The sequence below is a fragment of the Peromyscus maniculatus genome, chromosome 1, assembly GCF_049852395.1.
Source record: "Peromyscus maniculatus bairdii isolate BWxNUB_F1_BW_parent chromosome 1, HU_Pman_BW_mat_3.1, whole genome shotgun sequence".
NCBI classification, from domain to species: Eukaryota; Metazoa; Chordata; class Mammalia; order Rodentia; family Cricetidae; genus Peromyscus; species Peromyscus maniculatus.
Window position 1 is genome coordinate 11,095,562 of NC_134852.1, and position 22,598 is coordinate 11,118,159.

A 22,598-nucleotide genomic window follows, 5' to 3' on the forward strand; every position below is an offset into this window, starting at 1 on the left:
TGAACGCATTGGCATAAGAGATCACTTCTTAAATATAACACCAGTAGCACAGACACTGAGACAAACAATCAATCAATGGGACCTCTTGAAACTGAAAAGCTTTTGTAGAGCAAAGGATGTGGTCAACAAGGCAAAGCAACAGCCTACAGAATGGGAAAAGGTCTTCACCAACCCCACATCTGACAGAGGACTGATATCCAGAATATATAAGGAACTCAAGGGAATTAGACATCAAAACGACCAACAGTCCAATTAAGAAATGGGCTATAGAACTAAACAGAGAATTCGCAACAGAGGAAACTCAAATGGCTGAAAGACATTTAAGCAATTGCTCAACATCCCTAATTATCAGGGAAATGCAAATCAAAACAACTCTGAGATACCATCTTATGCCTGTCAGAATGACTAAGATCAAAAACACTGAAGACACTGTATGCTGGAGAGGATGTGGGACTTGGGGAACTCTCCTTCACTGCTGGTGGGAATGCAAGCTTGTACAACCACTTTGGAAATCAATATGGAGCTTTCTTAGAAAATTGGGAATCAATCTTCCCCAAGATCCAGCTATACCACTCCTGGGCATATACCCAAGAAATGCTCAATTATACCACAAGAGCACTTGCTCAGCTATGTTCATATCAGCATTCTTTGTAAAAGCCAAAACCTGGAAACAACCTAGATGCTCTTCAACTGAAGAATGGATAAATAAATTGTGGCATATATACACAATGAAATAGTACTCTGAAGAGAAAAACAATGACATCATGAGGTTTGCAGGCAATGGATGGATCTAGAAAAAATCATCCTAAGTGAGGTAACCCAGACTCAGAAAAACAAATATGTTATGTACTCACTCATAGGAAGATACTAGATGTGGAACAAAGATGACTGGACTGCTACTCACATCAGGGAGGCTACCTGGAAAACAGGACTCCAAGAAAGACACGAGGATCACCAAATGAAGGAGATATGGCTGAGATCTACTTGAACAACCTAGACATGAGAGCCTGTGGGAGCGGGAGATCCCAGCTGGATCAAGAACAGAGATGGAGAACAAGGAATAGGAGACCATGGTAAATGAAGACCACATGAGAAAAGGAAGAAACAAAGTGCTAGAGAGGCCCACAGAAATCCACAAAGATACCCCCACAATAGACTGCTGGCAATGGTCGAGAGACAGCTGGAACTGACCTACTCTGGTGATGGGATGGCCAGACACCCCAATAGTCATGCCAGAAACTCCATCCTGAGGATTCTGGATGCAGAGATCCAAGTCCAGGCCCCAGGTGGAGCTCCGGGAGTCTAATTAGTGAGAAAAGGTGGGTTTATATGAGGGAAAATTGTTGAAACCAAGGTTGGATAAAGCACAGAGTCAAATAGCCAAACGAATGGAAACACATGAACTATGAACCAATGGCTGAGGTGCCCTCAACTGGATCAGACCTTCTGAATGTGTGAGCCAGTTGATTGGCTTGATCTGTTTGGGAGGCATCCAGGCAGTGGGACTGGGCTCTGTTCTCATTGCATGAGTTGGCTGTTTGAAACCTGGGGCTTATGCAGGGTAGCTTGGCTTGGCCTGGGAGGAGGGGACTGGACCTGCCTGGACTGAGTCTACCAGGTTGATCTCAGTCCTTGGAGGAGGCTTTGCACTGGAGGAGGTGGAAATGGGGGGTAGCCTGTGGGGAAGGGTAGAGGGGCTGGAGGGGGGAGAACAAGGGAATCCGTGGATGATATGTAGAACTGAACTGTATTGTAAAATAAAAAAATGAAATAAAATAAAAAACCAAAGAAAAAAAGAAAAAAATAATCAAGAAAAAGGATTTTCCCAGTTAAAGGGAAAAAATTTTGAAACTAGTTCTAAAGATTGGGGCCCTGTAGAGGAGGGATGAACAAAAGAGAGAAGACTCTTCCCAGTGGTAATGGAGGATGTAAAGACTTTTTCCAGTTGTAGAGTTTTCAGGATAGCTGGAACTCTGAGCTCTTTCTCCCTGCCAGTGCAGAGCTGCAGCATCTGAATTACAAAGAACCAACAGGTGGGCCTCATTGCTGCTGGCTGAATAACAAGGGAGCCCAGAGCTTAAGTTTTGCTATCTGTTTCCTCATTTTGGTTTAAATGTTTATTTTTCCCTCAGAGTGGGAATAATTCAATATTTAAGATCCCTTTGCGGGAAATGTTTTTCTGTTTTTCCCTTATGGTGGGAATAACTAATTATTAAGTAGTCCCTTCATGGGAGTAGGAAGTTTAAATGTGAGTTTGTGTGTGCAGGATGCACACCCTGAGTGGTGGTAGAGGACAAAGGCATGCATGAGATAGCCTGGACCAGTGGGCAGACAGGTACTTGTGTTGTGCCCAGATCGTGACCCCCAGGGAGACCACCAAAGACGAGCATGCCGGAATGCAAAAGCAAGGTTTAATTCTGGATATCGAAAAGCAATACAAGCCTAGGCAGGGACTTCGTCCAATACATCCAACGCAGTGGAGGCTGGAGGAAGTGCCCACCTGTCTGCAAGCTCAGTTTTTAAAAGGAAAAGTCACAAGGTTACATCATTTAGGGGTGCTAGTACAGGTACAATTCTGATTGGCTCGCTTCTAGGGACTTCTAGAAATTACTTCTAAGGGAGTGGTTGCCCACCATTTCTCATTGGCTGCCCTCAGGTGGGGGCATTTCTGTGGCCAGTTACCCTGGAAACCAGGGAGAGGACATTCCATAGTCTGGCAGGCATTACCTCGTGACTATCTTGTGACTCTGAACTTCTACACTTCCTGGTTTCTGGAATCTGAACTGACTGGTTTCAGTAACTAATGGCCTATTCCTAAAAGGAGAAATCTTAGGCCTTAGTTTTAGGGCGAAAGCATTTTGGTCTTATTTCTAAGATGGCTCATTTTGGTCTCACACTTGCAGGTGGGAGGCAGAGCTGAGATGGAGTGCAGCCTGGACAGGCACAGGCCATAGAGCCTGAGCACTGGGTAGAGCCAAAGCTAAGCCACAGCCTCAGCTCGCTCCAAGCAAGCAGAAGCCCAAGACGGGACTAGTGCTAAAAGTTTAAACAGGAATGGGGGGTGGGGTGGGGGGGGGCGCATGTCCAGCATGGCTGTGGACAAAGTTACCTGATGCAGAGGCAGCAAGATAGCACGGAGCAGCAGGTGGGCAGGTATGCACAGGCAGGAGGTAGAGCCATGAGGCCAACAGGAACACACCAAGCAAGCAGAGTCCTGGGAGAGGGACAGGCACTAAAATTTAAAGGGGCCTAATTTCTGGTGAAAAATGGTTTCGGTCAGGACATGGAATGCTGTCAATAGTATGTGAATAAAGGATGTTCTGTTCTTTTGATTGTCTTAATAAATGTTTGGATTTTCATGGTAGATAAACTAAAGGAACAAAATTCATAATTTTGAACTATATATTAGGTATGTTCTTGTCTGTTGATCATTACTAAAATTTTGGCTCTGCAATTTAAGTTGCTTTCTAGAAATTCTTGGTTTAATTCTATAGAAATATAACACCTGAAATGGATTGGGTTATTAGCTTATTAAATAAATGTTGCTAAGATAAACCCATAAAAATAGTTTCTTACTGATAAAGAGGTTACAAAATTATTTTTCCAGTAGATAAAATACAGGTAAATTGTTGGTCCACATTGGTAATAATTGGCTATTTGTGCTAATGTGTTACTTGAAATCTATAAAAAAGATCTTTCTTTCTTTTTTTTTTTTTTTGAGACAGGGTTTCTCTGTGTAGCTTTGCGCCTTTCCTGGAACTCTCTTGGTAGCCCAAGCTGGCCTCGAACTCACAGAGATCCGCCTGGCTCTGCCTCCCGAGTGCTGGGATTAAAGGCGTGCGCCGCCGCCGCCGCCGTCGCCGCCGCCGCCGCCGCCGCCGCCGCCGCCGCCGCCGCCGCCGCCGCCGCCGCCCGGCTAAGATCTTTCTTTTTTAAGATTTTATAAAAATACTCAAGAGTATTACCTAAAGTTACCTCTTCAAATCCTATAGAGATTGTATTTAATGCTTTTATAATTGGCATCTGAAAAAAGGACCATGGAAATAGAAGCTGGTGATAGAATTGCTCAATTATTATTGCTTTCATATTTTAAATGCAAAATGGCACCTATATGTAGAACTGGAGGCTTTGGAGGTACAGGGGAAAAAAAGGTATTTTGACAAACAGTTATCAATGATAAGCATCCTAAATTAAAAATAAAATTATATGGGATTGAGTTTGGAAGATTATTGGATTCTGGTACTGGATATATCTATAATTTCATAAGAATCCTGAGATCCCAGTTGGCCCCTTAAATATTCTACCTCTAACCTACAAGGTATCAGCACAGCTCAGATGCCATTACAGAGTAGGCTACTTTTAAATTCGAAGGATGAGAAAGATCATGCAGGAACTTTTCAACCCTTTGAGCTACCTGACATTCCAGTGAACTTGTGGGGATGGGATGTGTTAGAAGGTATGGGAGCAGTGCTTGCTACACACCCTGTACAACAGATGCTGAAGAGTCAGGGCTAGTGCCTGGGCAGAGGTTTAGGGAAAATGTTGCAAGGAGATCCACTACCTGTGAGGGACAAAAGCTGTGTCACTAGAGGTCCTGGGGATACTAGAGGATTAGGGTCTTTTCCATAGGGGTCACTGCACAGCAGCCTTCCATAATACAACCAATAAAATCACTTGGAAAAATGATAACCCTGTATGGGTGGAACAGTGGCCCCTTACTAAGGAAAAATTGGAGGCTGTGAACACATAAGTTAAGGAACAGTTAGATGCTGGACATATCATTTCTTCCACTTCGCCTTGGAACTCACCTATATTTGTTATTAAAAAGAAGTCGGGAAAATGGAGGCTATTACAGGATCTTAGAGCTGTAAATAAAGCCATGCTTCTCATGGGAGCAACACAGCCTGGTTTGCCTGCCCTTGTGGCAATTCCTAAACGTTGGAATTTAATTGTGATTGACTTATATTTTATTGGCTGCTAAAGATAAAATACTTGTTTTTGATGTGTTTTCTAAATTACAAGAGGTTCTTAGCCTGGCTAATTTACAAATAGCCCCAGAAAAGGTACAGGTATCTTTTCCCTATCATTATTTAGGTCATGAATATTAGGTTTTTCTCATTCACCTACTGGAGTGTTTTGGCAAACAGGTCCTAGACTATGGGTACATTCCCCAGCTTCTCCAGTGAAAACCATTACTCCTTATCCTCAGGTTGTTGCTCAGATTATATTTAAGGGAATCAAGATCAATGTTCAAACCTTTGGAAAGGAGCCAGATATTGTGGTGACCCCATACACCCAGTCTCAAATAGTATGGTTGCAAGCTAATGATAATGATTGGATATATTGACATGGTCCATGCAGGGTCGGTTTGATACTCACTACCCCTTTAATGATGTATGTCATTTTTTTTTTAAATTGCATTCTGTTATATTTCCCAAGATAATACAGATGACTCCTATTCCTCAGGCCCATGTGGTATTTACTGATGATCCTTCACATGGTTTTGCTGCGGTGGTTTCTGGTAACGTAGTGAAGAGAATAAAAGTCCAGATGGCAGAAGTACAGGCACTGTTGTTTGCTTTGCAGATGTTTTCTGAATAGAGTGTAAATATTTATACTGATAGTCAATATGTGGCACATGCCATTATGCCTTTGGAGACAACAGCCTACATAACATCTATTTCTTCCATTCATGAATATTTATTGCAAGTGCAAGGACTAATATGGTCCTGCTCACATAACCTTTATGTGGGCCACATTAGAGCTCATACCCAATTGCCTGGACCTCTAAGCAAAGGTAATCAAAGGGCTGATGCCATTACTCATATGGCTGTCACATTAATTTGTTTTGCCTTTGAAAAGGCTACTCAGTAACATCAATGTTATCATCTTAAGCTGGATCTCTTCGTCATCACCTAGGCATAACCTGGGAACAAGCCATCCAGATAGTTAAATCATGTCCTATTTGTGTTGAATTTTTACCTGTTCCTCATTTGGGAGTTAATCCCTGAGGACTTTTACCTAATCATGTGTGGCAGATGGATGTCACACACATGCCTTCCTTTGGAATATTACAATATGTGCGTGTGTATTGATACATATTCTTCTCTAATTTTTGCTTCTGTCTATTCAGGGTAAAAGGTTAAGGATGTCTTCATTGTTTTTGCGTATATGGGAGTGCCAAAATGCATAAAGACTGATAATGGTCCTGCCTACAGCAGTATGAGATTTTCAAAATTCTGCCAAGATTTTTCTATTGTTAATAAGACTGGTATTCCTTATAATCCTCAAGGACAGGCAATAGTAGAACGCTGCCATCATACCTTAAAAACATATATTGCTAAAGTAAAAAGGGGGAACTAGGGCCTCATCTCTCCTCTCCACATTCTATTCTTTCCTTTGTTTTATATATTTTAAAATTTTTACCAGTGGACTCTGCTGGAGTATCTGCTACAGATAAGCACTGGAGGGCTCCTGTTACAAATCACCCTCTGGAGCGATGGAGGATCTTTCTACTGGCACTTGGAGGGAACCCAATGCAGTGTTGGTGTGGGCCTGGGGATCTGTTTGTGTCTTTCCTTGGACAATTAGGTTCCTTTTTGGGTTCCTGAGTGCTGTGTGCACCCTGTGGCTGCTGCTGAATCTCAACATGGCAGAGACCTTTTGGGCCTTCTTGAAAAACTCTCCCCTTTTGATGCCAATGGGGATTGAGAGCCCAATATGGCCATCTTTGGCAAGCATTAATGTAAGCCTAGGAACTGTAGCCATGAGATTGGATTCTTCAGAAGGTAATGTATGGTAACTGCTTTTTCAAGTATGTTTGAGAATGTGTCACCCAGACACCTTGGAGATTAAGGATAACTCTGAAAGTCATTGACCTTCATTTGTTAACTATAGCATGCCAGCTAAGCCTTTCATATTTTGCACTCCTCTTCGAGCTGGTGTAGTACCTACTTTTCAGGAGTGGCTCTGTGAAACATTTATTGGTCTCCTTAAATACATCTAACCTCTTTTGAAGATACCTTAAAATTTGTGAACCTGAATGTAGCCATTATGAGACCATTAGTTCTGCTCCTTGTTTGCTGTCTTTTTTTCTTTCTTTATGGTTCTTAGTTGTTCTTTTGCAGAGCTGCCACTTTAGTCATGCTGGGATCAAGAAAAATGGGCCTTGGTGGTTCGTGTTCCTGGAGCCGTGTCCATGCCAGTGGACCATATCAGTTAGACACAGATGATGCTCACATGCTCCAGAAGAGAATCTGACATTGCTGTTGCCGTTGTTGCTATTATAGCGGTGGTGGCCATGCATCTGCTACTGATTCTGGGATTGCTATTTCATAATTGGTTACTAGAGCTAGCACATTATTAATTTATTATCTAGTTATTTATTTTTTTTTTTTTTGGTTTTTCGAGACAGGGTTTCTCTGCGTAGCTTTGCGCCTTTCCTGGAGCTCACTTGGTAGCCCAGGCTGGCCTCGAACTCACAGAGATCCGCCTGGCTCTGCCTCCCGAGTGCTGGGATTAAAGGCGTGCGCCACCACCGCCCGGCTTATTTATTTATTTTTACTATTTATTTATGTATTAATTTTTAGGGTTAGGGTTAGGCTGTAGCATGAACCCTAATAAATATAGGGTTAGTGTTAGGATTAGGGCTCGTGCTCCCGCTCACAAAAGTAGCTACCACAGTTAGTTAATCTTTCATTCTATTGGGCATAATAAATTTAATTCTACAATTGTACATATGAATTGGCTTTGAAAGTTATAAAATTTATAAAACTCAAGTTGCACTTGCCCATGGGATACCACCTTATGAGGACTCCAATTTGCAGTAAGGAACGTTAAGGAAGGGAATGACTCGATTGCCTTTAGCCTACTGGCTTATGGGTGGGTTAGGACTTCTGTTGGTCTTTTCTATGTTGCCCAGATTGCAAGCACTTTGACATCTGTGGCAGCAGTTACTCTACAGCTCACGTGGTTGAGTCTGTATGATAATGAGTATTCTGAGAAGGGTAATGCCTGGGGGGTGGTCATCGGTCATCAACCAAAGCCAGAGAACCTGTGTGGCTTAGGCAGGTATCTCCATGACGCGTAAAGTGACCTGCTGATCTCCCACACAACCTAAGTCAGAAGCTCATTTGTTGCTGGAGGGCTTCTCTCCAGGTTCCCCAAGCCCCACAGTCCCACAATCCACTTATAAAATAATCACTCAGACACTTATATCACTTATAAATTGTATGGCCGTGGCAGGCTTCTTGCTAACTGTTCTTTTATCTTAAATTAACCCATTTTTATAAATCTATACCTTGCCATGTGGCTGGTGGCTTACCAGAGTCTTTACATGGCTGCGTGTCCTGGCGGTGGCTGCAGTGTCTCCCTCCTTAGCCTTCTGCTTCCCAGAATTCTCCTCTCTCCTTGTCCCACCTACTTCCTGCCTGGCAACCTACTTCCTGCCTGGTCACTGCCCATCAGTGTTTTATTTACATAGAGCAATATCCACAGCATTTCCCCTTTTCTTTTTTTAAAAAGGAAGGTTTTAACTTTAACATGGTGAAATTACATATAACAAAACAATTACTTAGCAAGAATTATAGTTACAATATTAAAGAAGATGTCCTATCTATCTTATATTTGTGAGTTTAAGGTTTTATATCTAACTTATCTTTTATCATAACTGAGGAAATTACAACTATCTAGTTTTCAACCACATCAAAGACCTGAGAAGGAACATAATGGTCCCTGAGAAATGGTAGATGGATGCAAGCAACTTTAGGGACCTTTGCAAAAGTAGACCAAGACAGCTAGCAGCCTAGACAGTCACCTAATGTTTCTCAGCATTGTTGGTGCATTTACATTGGCTACAGGCCTAGAGTATCTGACAGACCATTTTTAGAAGCAGGAATTCTGAGATACAATCTTACCCTGTCTTGGCAGAGTACAGTGGTCGCTTTCTTTGCATCCCGCTTGTCCAGAAAGGACAGCATTATATTTGTACTGTCAGCCATCAAGGCAAGGGCAGTTCTTTCCCCAGTAGGCCATTTTGTGCCAAAAAGACAAACTTCCAAATGGAAATGTCTTAGAAGCCCAACATTCTCTCCGGATCAATTGGTGCAGCTAGGAGCAATTGTGTCTCAAGTCAACAGAATTTTAAGTTATTTAAATGCCATATTCTCTAGGTCTATGAAGTGTTTGAAGATTACCTATCTATCTGAAATATATCTATGTATACCTAGAAGACTTAACTAACATGGCTACAGATATGATTATCATAGATGACTAATTATTAATCTATTTTTAATTATCCATTACAATTTTAAATGTGTTACATAAACATAATACCTCAAACAAGAATAGAAATATATATATATATATATATATATATATATATATATATATACAGTATAACAAAATTAACTTCAAGTTTGTATCAATAAACTAAAATTTATACCAATGTAAAACATTTTAAACATAAACTAAAATCTATACCAATGTAAAACATTTTAAACAAGTTGTTCTTTAAAAGTAGGTTCATTAATCTACCTTTTTATCTTATCATCTCCATATCCTCCTATATATCTATATCATATCCCCTTTTCTTTTTTAGAAAGAGATCACATTTATAATCAACCTGTTTTAAATAAAAATATTGGTTTTTCTCTGTCCCACACCAGAGGGCTCTTCCCTTTTGGGACACAAGAATCTCTTAACCATTTTTTTAAAGCAATATGTCTGGGTTTAGAGGGGGAGTGAGCCAATTCCACCTCTAAAGCCAGCTTGGTATATTTGGGAATTTGGGCGTAGCATCTCTTACTACTTCCTGCTGGAGGGGGGCGCTGTATCTTATGAGGACACAAAGAAAATTTTAGGCCTATGGGGTAGTCCATGAGGCTGTATTGTGTAAACCAGTTGCCTTGAAACCACTCTGGATGTTGGATCATCTGGGCCATGGTGTCATCGGAGACCTTTCAGGGGGTCTTGGCTGGTGAAACCTTATGTATCTTAATCTGGAACAAATCCACAACCTCTGCCTTTCTGTGGAAACAAAAGCAAAACCTCTTTTCCAAAACAAATATCCTTAAATCTAAATTTTGAAGTCAAGGTACCTTTAAAATATACATTTTGGCATAACTCAACAGCTTTTGTAATCAAATGTTTTTCTTCAGTTACGAATATCAAAGACAACATAATCCAGATTCTCTGTGTGGTAGCCATCTTTATGTGGCTTATTTTTTATATTACCTTGAGCCTATTGCTTTAAACTGCACCATTCTAAGACTGAAAAGGTGCTGTGGCTGCTGGCTCCGCCCACTTCAGCTTCCCAACATAGCAGTGGTACGTTTTCTGCCAGCTCTGGGAATCATCAAGTCTCAGAAATAGTGGGTCTAAGCTTTTATCAAAGCAGCGTGTATCCCAGAAACCTCTTTTAAAAAAAAAATACTAGTAAAGACTAAATCTACCACACAGCTTAATGTGCCGCTGGCAGATTCCTCATTTCCGCCATACTGCTGGTCAAACGCACAAGCCAGGAACCAGCCAGTGTTCAAAGCCACGTTTTGTGGCGTCTACCTGCCCGTGTAAGACAAGAAGCAGAAACCTGGTTTTGGCTCTGTTTAGAATTGGTTATTAAATATTCTCAGGTTTAAGGTGGAAACTCAAGCTGTTGGGCGCCATTTGTTGTTGGAGGGCTTCTCTCCAGGTTCCCCAAGCCCCACAGTCCCACAATCCACTTATAAAATAATCACTCAGACACTTATATCACTTATAAATTGTATGGCCGTGGCAGGCTTCTTGCTAACTGTTCTTTTATCTTAAACTAACCCATTTTTATAAATCTATACCTTGCCACGTGGCTGGTGGCTTACCAGAGTCTTTACATGGCTGCTTGTCCTGGCGGTGGCTGCAGTGTCTCCCTCCTCAGCCTTCTGCTTCCCAGAATTCTCCTCTCTCCTTGTCCCACCTACTTCCTGCCTGGCAACCTATTTCCTGCCTGGTCACTGGCCATCAGTGTTTTATTTACATAGAGCAATATCCACAGCACTCAATTTTTAGTAAAAAGGGGGGACCTTTGGGCCCTAGTCCCCCACTGTGAGTGGCTGCTGCCTTGCTTATGACCTTGACCAGATGTCCTCCCTATGCTAACTCCCTGCTTGTTTCCTTCTTACTGAAAGATCACCTGAGGTTCTTTGTTTGTGCATCCTGCATTTGGTGTAAACAGCTTAAATGCAAGAATGTAGAACATTGGGTAGTGAACTTCTGCCCTCCAGGGATCCTCCATTGCGTTGTAAGCCTGTATTTAAGGTTTCCTCCCTCTTTCAATAAACAGCATTCTGCATTCTGCTGTGGCAAATGACTCACTGTCTCTTGTCTGTTATTTTTTAATCCACAGCCCATCATTCAGATTTGGTGAATGGGTGGCAGTAGCACAGGCATTACCGAAACATTAAGCTCCACATTGGGCATTAATATCTTGTATATTGAGTGTGGGTATAGGTCCAGGCAGATATGAGAAAAGTTGTATGGAGGTACATTAAGGATGAATTCTTATCCTTTTCTAAGTGTAGGGTGGATTCACTTCTATAGACTGAACCAGTCTTGGTGAGTAAAGGATCCTTTTATTGTTTTACAAATCACACCTTTAACAAGTCAATTCCATATACAAATGTCTTTGTTCTAAGCCCCCAAGAGAGATAATGCCAAATGCAATTCTCCTTTTTACCATCGGTTTTTTGGAGGGGCATTGGATTTTGTTACTAGTTTTCATAGGCTTTGATGCCCTAGAAAAACTCTCAGCTAAAACTTCAAACAGAAGGTATGGAGAGGGGGGTAACAAACACAAAAGGCAGATCAAGGCTAGATGATAACCCTCCAGTGTTAAACCACATATAACTTGTGAGAATTCTACCTTCAGGTTTCATGAGTCCAAGGTCCATCTGTTCTACAGAGTGAGTTCAAGAACACCCAGAGGTAAACACTGAGACCTTGTCTCAAAAAAAAAAAACATATTTGAAAATGTTTGCTCATATCCCTCTAAGGATCACTTATAAAACTAATTGTTTCACCCACTTGATTTGGATAGAATCATGTCTATGTCTTTGTCATTGATGTTCCCTCTTGGGGAAGTAGCCATTCAGTATTCATGTATCCCCAAGAAAATTTCACACAAAATACCCAAAGCATATCTAGGGCTGGGTGGGAAGCTGGACATGATAAGGAACCTACAGCATTATGAGTGTTGTCTGGCTGAAATGATAGAGAACCAAGCAGAAATGCTGACAGGAAAAGATCAGCTCTGAGCACCCTCATCTGAAGGTGTTGGCTCAGGAAGATACCAGGATTATTGCTAGTTAAGTCCTGGTCTTTGGTGAAGAGGATCATGCAAGCTAATGTACATGGGTATATGGGAGATGCTCTGCAAAAAGAGACCACAATCAGATATGGTTTTGTAAACCTAGCACACAAGAAGCTGACTGAGAAAGGGGAGGAGATTTAGACCTCCCAGAGTTTCAGGAGGCTTTCTGTCAGAAACCAAAACCAAAACCAAAGAAAACCACAGTTACAGAGACCACATGTTTTGGAGCCCCACCCTTCACAGCAGTGGTAAAACAAAAGCCACTTGCCTAGAAAGAGCAGTTCCTGATTTTGCAAGGACTGCCTGTATAACATACTCTCGACAAGGAGGCACCATACTGCATAGGCAATATACTTTGTGTCTGTTCTTTTTGCAAGAGGACGAACCATCTGCAAACTTTTGGCAACTGGAAGAGGCTATGATCCCAAACCTCACATTTCTGCTTTGTCTTGGTGAGAAATGAAGTTGTGGAGAGAGAATTCTGTACTGAGAAGTAGTCTACCTCATAGTTGAACAGTAATCCATCAAGGGTGTTTCAGTAGCTCAGAAGGCATCTGGAAGTGGAAGTCCTGCTCAGGCTTCAAGGACATACACTCACAGGTAATTCTCTTGCAGGACTGAGTCTGGGCCCCAGGAACCAAGTGTTGGCAGGTGAGTGTCTTCCAAGCTTTTATAAAGTGTACATTCTCAGTGGGAATCAAAGGTCACCTCTGAAGAAAAGAGATGGAGAAGAGATGGTGTGGAGTGATGCTGGTGTTGCCTGCAAGGTCATGAGACCGATAGCTTTGATTTAAACAGAATGTCTTCTGACAAAACTTCCATTTTTTGTTGTTGTTTGTTTTTGTTTTGTTTTCAGGGGGTCTCTCCAAACCCACACTCAGAGCTGTGCCAAGTAATGTGGTAACCACTGGGGAGCAGGTAACTCTAATTTGTGAAGGCCCCTTAGATGCCCAGGAATACAAGCTCTATAAAGAAGGAAATCCAGATTTCCAGATACCAACAGCTTATGAAGACATTGAAAAAAATAACAAGATCATTATCTCCTCCATTAGCAGTCAGGATGCAGGCCAATATCGGTGTTATTATAAACACCCTAATGGCACATCAGAACACAGTGACACCCTGGAGCTCTTGGTGACAGGTGAAAGGACCCTTCCCCAACACTAGGATTTGTCTTGAGAAAATGAGCGTATTTACTGTGGGGTCCCATTGACAATTCTGGAACAGGGGTGACCAGGTTAGCAATATAAGTCCACTAAGAAGGCTTCCTCTTCTCTCCTAGGAGTCTACTCCAGCAAAGTCACCTTTTCATCCCTGCCCAGCCCTGTGGTGACCTCAGGAGGTGATGTGACTCTTCAGTGCTCCTCACAAGAGGAATATAACAGTTTCATTCTAATGAAGGGATATCAAAAATTTTCTAGTGCCGTGGCCTCACAGGACACATACACTGGTATATTCCAGGCCCTGTTCACAGTGGGTCCTGTGACTCCACAACAGAGATGGAGATTCACATGCTATGGCTATTACCTGAACAGCTTACAGCTGTGGTCAGTACCTAGTAACAGCTTAGAACTCCTGGTCACAGGCAAGGGAGCTTTAGATTTTGCTTTGAATGATAATTGGCCAGATATGAGCTCACAGAAAAGGATATATGGTGGGTTGGTGAGCTCATGCTCCTGAGCCCAATGTCACAGAACTCGGGATACAGCTGTGATTAAGGTTCAAAAACCAGGATGGACATTAAAAGTAGAAGCCATTAGGTCCTGGGAAGAATTTGGTCTTTATGTGTCCTTCTGCTGCTGCAGATCAGCATAACTAGCATCTGCAAGTGTGAACTTCTTTGTGCAACTGTCTTAGCAAAGAAACATTTTTTTTTCTTGTTCTTTGCAGGGACCCTCCACAAACCCAACATCTGGGCTGAGCCAGGCACTCTGATCACATTAGGGAGTCCTGTCACCATCTGGTGTGAGGGGACCAGAGAAACCCAAACATATGTGCTACATAAAGAGGGAAGTCCAGAACTCTGGGACAGACAGACCCAAAAGGATCTCAACAATAAGGCAAAATTCACTATCCCTTCCGTGACAACACTGCATGCAGGGAACTATCACTGTTACTGTTACAGCTCTGCTAGGTGGTCACAAAACAGTGACACCTTGAAGCTGGTGGTGACAGGTGAGAGGACTCATTCCCTAATCTCAGAACCTGCTTTGAAAAAGGGACTACATTTGCTGTCCCTTTCTCAAATTCAATAAGAGTGGCAAATGTATACTGAAACGAATAGACTTCACAAGTTTCCTCTTCTCTCCTAGGAGTCTATCCCAGCAAAGTCTCCTTGTCAGCCCAGCATAGCCCTGTGGTGACCTCAGGAGGGTATGTGTACCTTAAGTGTTTCTCTCAGCATGGATATAACAGGTTCATTCTAATTATGGAAGATGAGAAATTCTCCAGGGCCATGGACTCACAGTATACATACTACAGGGACTTCTGGGCGCTGTTCAATGTGGGTCCTGTGAATCCCCAAAAGAGATGGATTTTCACATGCTATGGCTATTACTGGAACAGCCCCCAGCTGTGGTCAGTATCCAGTAACCATCTAGAGCTCCTAATCTCAGGTAAGGAAACCCTAGACTTTTTTCTGAATAATAATTGATTTGACAAAAGTTCTCAAAGAAAGATCTGATATATGGTGGACTAATGAACTCAAGCTCGTAAGCTCAATTTCACAGAATGTGGGAGACAAGGGTGGATAATAACAGTGGAACTTAGGAGTTCATGAAAAGATTGGGTCTTTATGTGTCCCTCTGCCTTTACCAATCAGCTTCAGTGTCATTGTCAAGTGTAACTTTTTCACAAGTATCCTAAGAGATGTATCTCATTTTTTTCTACTTTGCAGGGACCCTCCACGAACCCACCATCTGGGCTGAGCCAGGCACGCTGATCACCTTAGGGAGTCCTGTCACCATCTGGTGTGAGGGGACCAGAGAAACCGAAATATATGTGTTACATAAAGAGGGAAACCTAGAACCCGGGGACAAACAGACCCAAAAGAATGACAACAATAGGGCAAAATTCACCATCCCATCTGTGACAACACTGCATGCAGGGAAATATCACTGTTACTCCTACAACTCTGCTGGGTGGTCACAGCGCAGTGGTACCCTGGAGGTGGTGGTGACAGGTGAGTGTTTGTACAGTACTCAGGAATTGTATCCCAAGACATGACTCTTAAAATGTCTGGTCTGAATGTATTCCCACTCATCAGTCTTTCAGGGGACAATGCAGACTGTATACGCCCACTTAATTTTCCATGTTTACCTCTTCTAGGAGTCTCCATCAAACCCAGACTGGTAGCCCTGAACAGCCCTGTTGTAACTGTAGGACAGTCTGTGATCCTCTCATGTACCTCAAATCAGAGATACAACAGGTTCAGTTTAATTAAGAACAAGCAGAAGTTTTCCAGCTCCATGGGCTCCCAGAATGTATATACTGGGCTGTCTTCTGCCAGGTTCCAAGTGGGTCTCATGACCTCCAGCCAAAGATGGAGTTTCAGATGCTATGGCTATCACACAAGCAAGCCTCAAGTGTGGTCAGAAGGGAGTGACATCCTCGAGCTTCTAGTCTCAGGTGAGGACATTCCAGCTCTCTGTTGAATGACACTGAAATGTGTTTGCCCTGGAGACCCTAATGTGTGATAAATACAGGGCAAGACAGGTTCTTGAGCTCACTGATACAGCAAGCAGACTGTGGGAGTCAAGATACAGAACCCAATGAGGGGTGTTGTGATAATGGAACCTGGGAGGGTCAGGAGTAAATGGATCCTCACATGGCTCCATCTGTCCTTCGATTATTCAAGGGTCAATTCCAAGTTTTACTTTCCCTGTGCAACTGTTCAAAGTCCTACATTCCTCTCACCGACTTCTTTTCAGGGACCCTCCAGAAACCCAGCATCTGGGCTGAGCCAGGCTCTGTGATCACTTCAGGGAATCCTGTGACAATCTGGTGTGAGGGAACAATGGAAACTCAAATATATTTCCTGTATAAAGAAGGAAGCCCAGCACGCAGGAGCACATTAACTGCACCAGTGCCTGATCACAGGGCTAAGTTTTTCATCCCATCCATGAGAGAACACAATGCAGGACGATATCGCTGTTACTGTTATAACTCTGCTGGGTGGACAGAGCACAGTGACACCCTAGAGCTGGTGGTGACAGGTGAGTGGACACTAAGGGTCACAGTCTTCACATTTTCCTGTGGGGACCCTGAGAGCTCTGCTGCTGGCAGGGAAATGACCCACATGCAGTAATAAGGAAAACTCAGGTCAGGCTGACATAGTAATTGCCAGTTCATACTTTTAAAATCCTGAAACCAGGTCACTTATTGCAAGCAAATTTAAACATAGTACAAATCTGGACAAAAAGATTCCTGGTGTAATAGAAAATCCAGTGAGCAACTAGACATAATTGTATCAAAACTCAACTCAAATGTGACCATGAAGATGGGTTCTATAGCTAAAGATCCTTTAATCTAGTGTGGTCAATGAATGACATAGTTTACATGTCAGCAGGCTATAAAGTGTACAGCACATCTTGCCTAAGATGGACTTTATTAACTGAGAGCTAATGAAAAAGTCTAGGGAGACAGAGTCTGGGATAAACATTCTGGGGTATTCAGGTGATGCCTGGAGCTACAGATAGATGGTCCCCTGCTTATTAACAACATCCACTCCCAGCTCTCTTGATAGAAAACAGGTATTTATTCCATCAATTGAGCCGACACACTGCATGGATAACATTCCTGATTTCTCCCATGTTACAAATTTGTGAGATGAAGTACATCATGTCCTCTACATTTTCCCTCAGGAAATATATCTCCCAAATATTTTCACCCACAGCCCAGCTGCTGGAGACAATGTGTCATTAAATAGGCCATTCCATCTTCTCCTAGGAGTCTAACAAGTTAAACTTACTCTGTCAGCCTTACCCAGCCCTGTGGTGACCTCAGGTGGGAATGTGACCCTCAAGTATGTCTCATCAAAAGGATATGATTGGTTCATTGTGACTAGGGAAAATCGGTTCTCCAGTTCCCTCAAGGCACAGTGTATACACATTGGACAGTCCCAGGCTCTGTTTCCTGAAGTCCCTGTGACATCCAGAAAGAGTGGGCCTTTTAGATGTTATGGATACTTCAAAAGTAAACCACATATCTGGTCATAGGCCAGTAACCCTCTTGCGATATATGTCTCAGGTGAGGAAGACTTATTCAATCATCTGGTTTTTGACTAGGAACCCTTTATCACTAGCTCTGCTGGCCTGAGGATGGTTCCAGCCATGATGGCTGAAGGCAGATCTCGACTGCTATGACCCAGATTATGAGAGACCCTGACACCATCAGAGCAGGGAAGGAGAGGTTATTGTCCTAGTTAAGACTGTAGTATTGAAATGACATACCATGACAAACAGCCAGTTGTGGAGAAAGATTTTATGTGGCTTATACTTTTACTGCACTCTTTATCCTCAAAGAAGTTAGGTGAGCAACTCTAACAGGGCAGGAACCTGGAGGCAGGAGTTGATGCAGAAGCCTGGGGTGCTGCTTGCTGCCTTGCACAGCCTGCTTTCATATAGAACCCAGGACTATATGCCCAGGGATGGTACCATACACATTGAGATGGGCCCTCTCCTGTGAATTCCTAATTAACAAAATCCCATACAGGACTGTGTGCAGCCTAATCTTATTGAGCCCTTTTTTCAGTTGATGTTTCCTCTTCTCCAGTGACTCTAGCTTGTGTTCAGCTGACTTAAACTTAGCCAGCAGAGGAATGTATAGCAAGAGCTGACCTGATGCCTTTATACATATCCTTCTTCCAGGGTCATCCAGGAAGCCCTCCCTGATAACCCAGCAAAGACCTATCTTGGCCCCTGGAGAGAAGCTGACCCTCCAGTGTTACTCAAACATGAGTTATGACAGATTTGTTCTTTCCAAGGAGGGCGGAAGTGATGTCCCACAGATATCTGCCCATTTTACCCAGGCTGGAAAGTCTCATGCAAACTTCACCTTACACTCTGTGGATTTCACCACTGGTGGCCGGTATAGATGCCATGGTTCATACAACATCTCTTCTGAGTGGTCAGCCCCCAGTGACCCTCTGGATATCCTGATCACAGGTGAGGAACATAGTGTATTCTCTCAGGAACCCAGACTCCGATCATGGTCAGCTTTGGGGAGGCAAGTGATTGATGGTCAAGATAATGAAGGTCTTCTCAGGATGAACAGATCTGTGGAGAGGGGAGTAGATGAATGGCATTCAGGGAAGATATAGAAGACTATGTAATACAAAAGGGTCTCAGAACAATGACTGTAGCCCCTCACTCACCCTTCTTCTCTCTAGGACATCCTCCTGTCGCACCCAACCTCTCAGTGCATCCAGGCACCACCGTGTCCTCAGGAGAGAAAGTGACCCTGTTGTGTAAATCATCAATCCCAGTAGACAGCTTCCTTCTGTTCAAGGAGGGTGCATTCCATTCCCACATGCGTCAAATATCAAAGCTCCAAGATTCACAATATCAGGCAGAATTCTCCATGAGTGCTGTGACTCCATCCGTTGGGTGTATCTATATGTGTTTTGGTTCTCAAAGATCATCTCCTTACCTGTTGTCACAACCCAGTGTCTCCATGGAGATCATAGTCTCAGGTGAGATGACCTTGGTATATGTGAGATCAGAGGGTAACATTGGATACTTCACCTTGGAAGCTTTTGACTGAGTTGATAGTAGACTTATCTTAAGCATGGCTAATCAGAAAGGGTTTAGTATTAGTCAATAATACAGAGGCAAACTGGGATTCCTCAATTAATTCCCATTCCGCCTTCTTGAGGAAAATTCAGAATGTTCCAGGTAGGCAGCTGCAAGGTTCTGTACAGGCTTCAGTGTGGATGTGAGACTGAGAAGAGCTGAGATAATTAGGCCACCCTTCTCCCCATCACCCTCTCCCATTGTCCTATTACCAACACTTTCCTGGATCCCCAAAGCTCATACCAATAGAAGTGTTAGATTTTCCTGTCTAGGGAGTTTGTTCCATCCCAGAGTGTGAAAACTCTCAGGTCCTGGAAGTCTTTACTTCTGCATCAGCTTGCATGATGACCAGGATGCTGGGATTCAAGCAGTGTGCTCAACATGGTCCCCAGAACCAAAAAAGGCTTACAGGCTAGGACATAATAGAATCATCCTGACAAAGAGTGATTTTTGAGATCTATCCTAGGAGAGAGAAGCATGTGAATGAGAGCAGGAAGTAACTTCCCACAATTTCCCCATCTCATCCCATGATGCCCTGAAAACGAGTCCTTCACCCCATGGAGTCTGACCACAGAGCTCTAAACTAGAACTCTGTTGCTGCAACAACTCAATCTAGATATGGGGTAGATGCAGTCTTTTCTGACAGATTCACACGGACAAGCCCCTCTCCTGTGTGATTCTCAGTTTCTATAAGTATGCTCTGGACTAGATGTTAAGTTCCTTTTAGTGCTGATCTTATCTGTGTCCTTCTCATACAGCAAAATTCTCTAGAAACCACTTCTGCAATTGTCTTGCCCCATCTGACATTGTGATCATGACACCATGTAGCCGTACATGACACAGTCATTTCAGAGTACCCAGGCGCCTTCCTTCCAGGTCATGCAGTTTAGTTCCAGAGTAGGGAATAAGGCTGGAGGCTGGATTACTTGTGTTCAGTCCTCAGCAATGCTCTTTCCTGCTGGGTGACCAGCAGGTGAAGTGTGTGGAGCAATGAGAGTCGGTCTCATATTGTATGGCTATGAGGGTGAGAGGTAGTGAATATAAAGACTCAGTATGTGCCTCTCACCCCAGTCCTCATTCATGTTATCTGTATCCCAGGACTAGCAAGATACCAGAAGATTTTGATTGGAGTTTCTGTGGGATTCCTCCTGCTGCTCTTCCTTCTTGCCCTACTCCTTCTGCTCAGACTCAGGCACCAGAAAAAATGCAGCAAGGGACGTGAGTAGAGTGTGGGTGGTCATGTTCTCAGGGGGTACTACATCCTCTGTTGGCTACCCAAGCAGGGACTAGGCAAGCCAGCCCTGTGGAAAGCCCAGACGGGGAGACATCACTTTAGAAACACTTCTGTGAAACTCAGATCATCAATACAATCTTAAAACTTGTGCAGTATCAAGTATCATATGAGTTGTTCCATCTCCTGGAAAATGTGAACACATACACATATGAAATGAGTTGTAAAACTTCTTTCCTTCCCTAAAGGTACGAGGTAAGGATGTTCCACCCTCATGAATGAGACTCTTCTCTTTCTTGCAGTCCAGACAGCGACCAACTTGCAACATTCTGCAGGAGCTGGCGAGCCAGTGACCAGGGGCAGAGGCATCCAGAAGAGGTAACTCAAGGCCAGCGACCTAGACCCCCACCTGCCTGACTCCCCTCACTGCCACCTGACAACCTCCTTTCTCTCCATATCTAGCCCAGCTGCTGCTATCCAGGAAGAAACCTTGTGTGAGAGAAAGAGGGCCCCTGGAGGGGAAATGTCTGAGGTTTCAGCATCACATGGGTGATGGAGGGTCTGGGTAACTTCTCTGAGGCACCAGTCACTATGACACTTGCCAAACACTCATTATGGACCCTTTCCCAACATTCCCTTTCTTCTGTTGCTATCTGGGAGAGGGCAGGTAACTGGGGAGGTGAGAAGTCCTAGGAATTTGGTCAGGGGAAGACCTGTATGTTCTGTTATGACAGATACCATGGTGAAGGGAACACAGATTAAAGAGAGCATGGAGCTGGACATTATGGTGAGACTCTTTTCCACAATGCTATGAACTTATGACCCACTTTACCCTGTAATTAATCACTGCCCTTTTTCCGCTCCCAGCATTACCCACAGCTGGCTTCTTGATTCTGGAAGCACTTGTCTTCTGTATGCTATGACCTCACCCTTGCTTTCTTTACTTTTGGCCATATGGCCATACATTCTGTTCTCACAGCATCTCTCTCTGCTTGCTAGCATGTATCCTGGTCTCAGAAAACTGTGTAAGTGTCTGAAGCTAGTTCAGTGATAAAGTGATTACTTTGAATGCATAAGGCTTAATATTATCGATAAAACTAACAAGTAAGTAAACATGAAATATGAATATATGAGAATCCTGTACCTGACAATGTTTGTATGCACACATGTATAAGAACAGGTAGATGATAGACGTCAACAATCAATGTCTTCTATTTTATTCCACCTCATTTTCTGAGATCGAGTCCCTCAATGACCCTGAAGATCATTGATTGGCTAGATTGCTACCATTGAGACTTGGACACCAGTCTTCCTTCCCCAGTGCTTGGGTACTAGGCATATGCATTCTTGCTTGGCTATTTTTAAAATGTGGGCACTGGGTATCTAACTCAGTCACTCATATTTGCAAAGCCACCCATCTGCTGCTTGACTCCTCTTCCAATTTCCTAGATCTCACTCTTGACCATGCCTCCTGTGGGAGAAGCAGATACAGAGAGAACAGAATTCCCCACACACTGGGACAAGCTATAGGATGGAATATGATGAAGATGACACAGAGACTGAGCCTTGCAAAGTGTTTGAGGGAAATGAATTAGAGGGAATTACTTGTGGTTGTGTGGGGGAACATCATCAATGTGAATTTAAAGGAAGGGAGGAAAATAGACATCTGAAGAGAAATCTGAGTGGAGAGGATACTAGAAACATGATGGACTGACACATCTAGGCAGGACATGGCAGGTACAGGTGTTATGTGGGAAGGAACATTCTCTTTCTAAAAGATGGAGCCCATGGAGTGAGGTCACCTTGTGTGGATAATATGTCATAAGTTCAGGAAGAAACTGCCAGGCACTCAGAGGTCTTAGAAAACTCCAGAGACCCCATCAGCAATGACATGGTTTGACTTAGATGTCTAAAATATTACTTTTCCACCCCACAGAAATCAAGTGGGAGTAGAGCCTCTGGGGCATCAGTATACACTCCCTGTGCTTTGTTTTCTTTTTTGGCAGAACCAACATGAGGAAAATCACCCCAAAGATTTGTATGCCCAAGTGAAACCCTCCAGACTCAGACTCAGGGCAGAGCCCACCGCTCCTTCCCTCATGCCAAAGGAACCGCTGGACTCAAACAACAGGCAGGCAAAAGAAGGCAAAGTAAGAGACCATCAGGTGGGTCCTGGCCTCTCCAGTTCCTCAGGCCCCAGTGCTGAGCACAGACCTTACTCTACCTTGTCCCA

The 22,598-nt window shown here is 43.3% G+C and overlaps 1 protein-coding gene across 3 annotated transcripts in view; it reads left to right on the forward strand.

Moving 5' to 3' along the window:
* Positions 1–22,598, forward strand: part of LOC102928212 (paired immunoglobulin-like receptor B) — a 65,154-nt gene that overhangs the window by 42,037 nt on the left and 519 nt on the right. Inside the window, exons 1-16 of one of the 3 annotated variants that reach the window (XM_076569300.1) lie at positions 12,642–12,795; positions 12,959–12,994; positions 13,200–13,484; positions 13,626–13,685; positions 14,234–14,518; positions 14,656–14,958; positions 15,240–15,524; positions 15,671–15,970; positions 16,273–16,557; positions 18,211–18,507; positions 18,732–19,034; positions 20,233–20,352; positions 20,668–20,743; positions 20,828–20,859; positions 21,100–21,152; positions 22,372–22,515. In XM_076569300.1, the coding sequence (XP_076425415.1) occupies positions 12,762–12,795; positions 12,959–12,994; positions 13,200–13,484; positions 13,626–13,685; positions 14,234–14,518; positions 14,656–14,958; positions 15,240–15,524; positions 15,671–15,970; positions 16,273–16,557; positions 18,211–18,507; positions 18,732–19,034; positions 20,233–20,352; positions 20,668–20,743; positions 20,828–20,859; positions 21,100–21,152; positions 22,372–22,515 (2,898 nt within the window). In that variant the 5' untranslated portion in view covers positions 12,642–12,761. Of the gene's footprint in view, positions 1–12,641; positions 12,796–12,958; positions 12,995–13,199; positions 13,485–13,625; positions 13,686–14,233; positions 14,519–14,655; positions 14,959–15,239; positions 15,525–15,670; positions 15,971–16,272; positions 16,558–18,210; positions 18,508–18,731; positions 19,035–20,232; positions 20,353–20,667; positions 20,744–20,827; positions 20,898–21,099; positions 21,153–22,371; positions 22,531–22,598 lie in introns of those variants that run through there. The other 2 variants (XM_076569308.1, XM_076569293.1) reach the window with 2 other exon arrangements.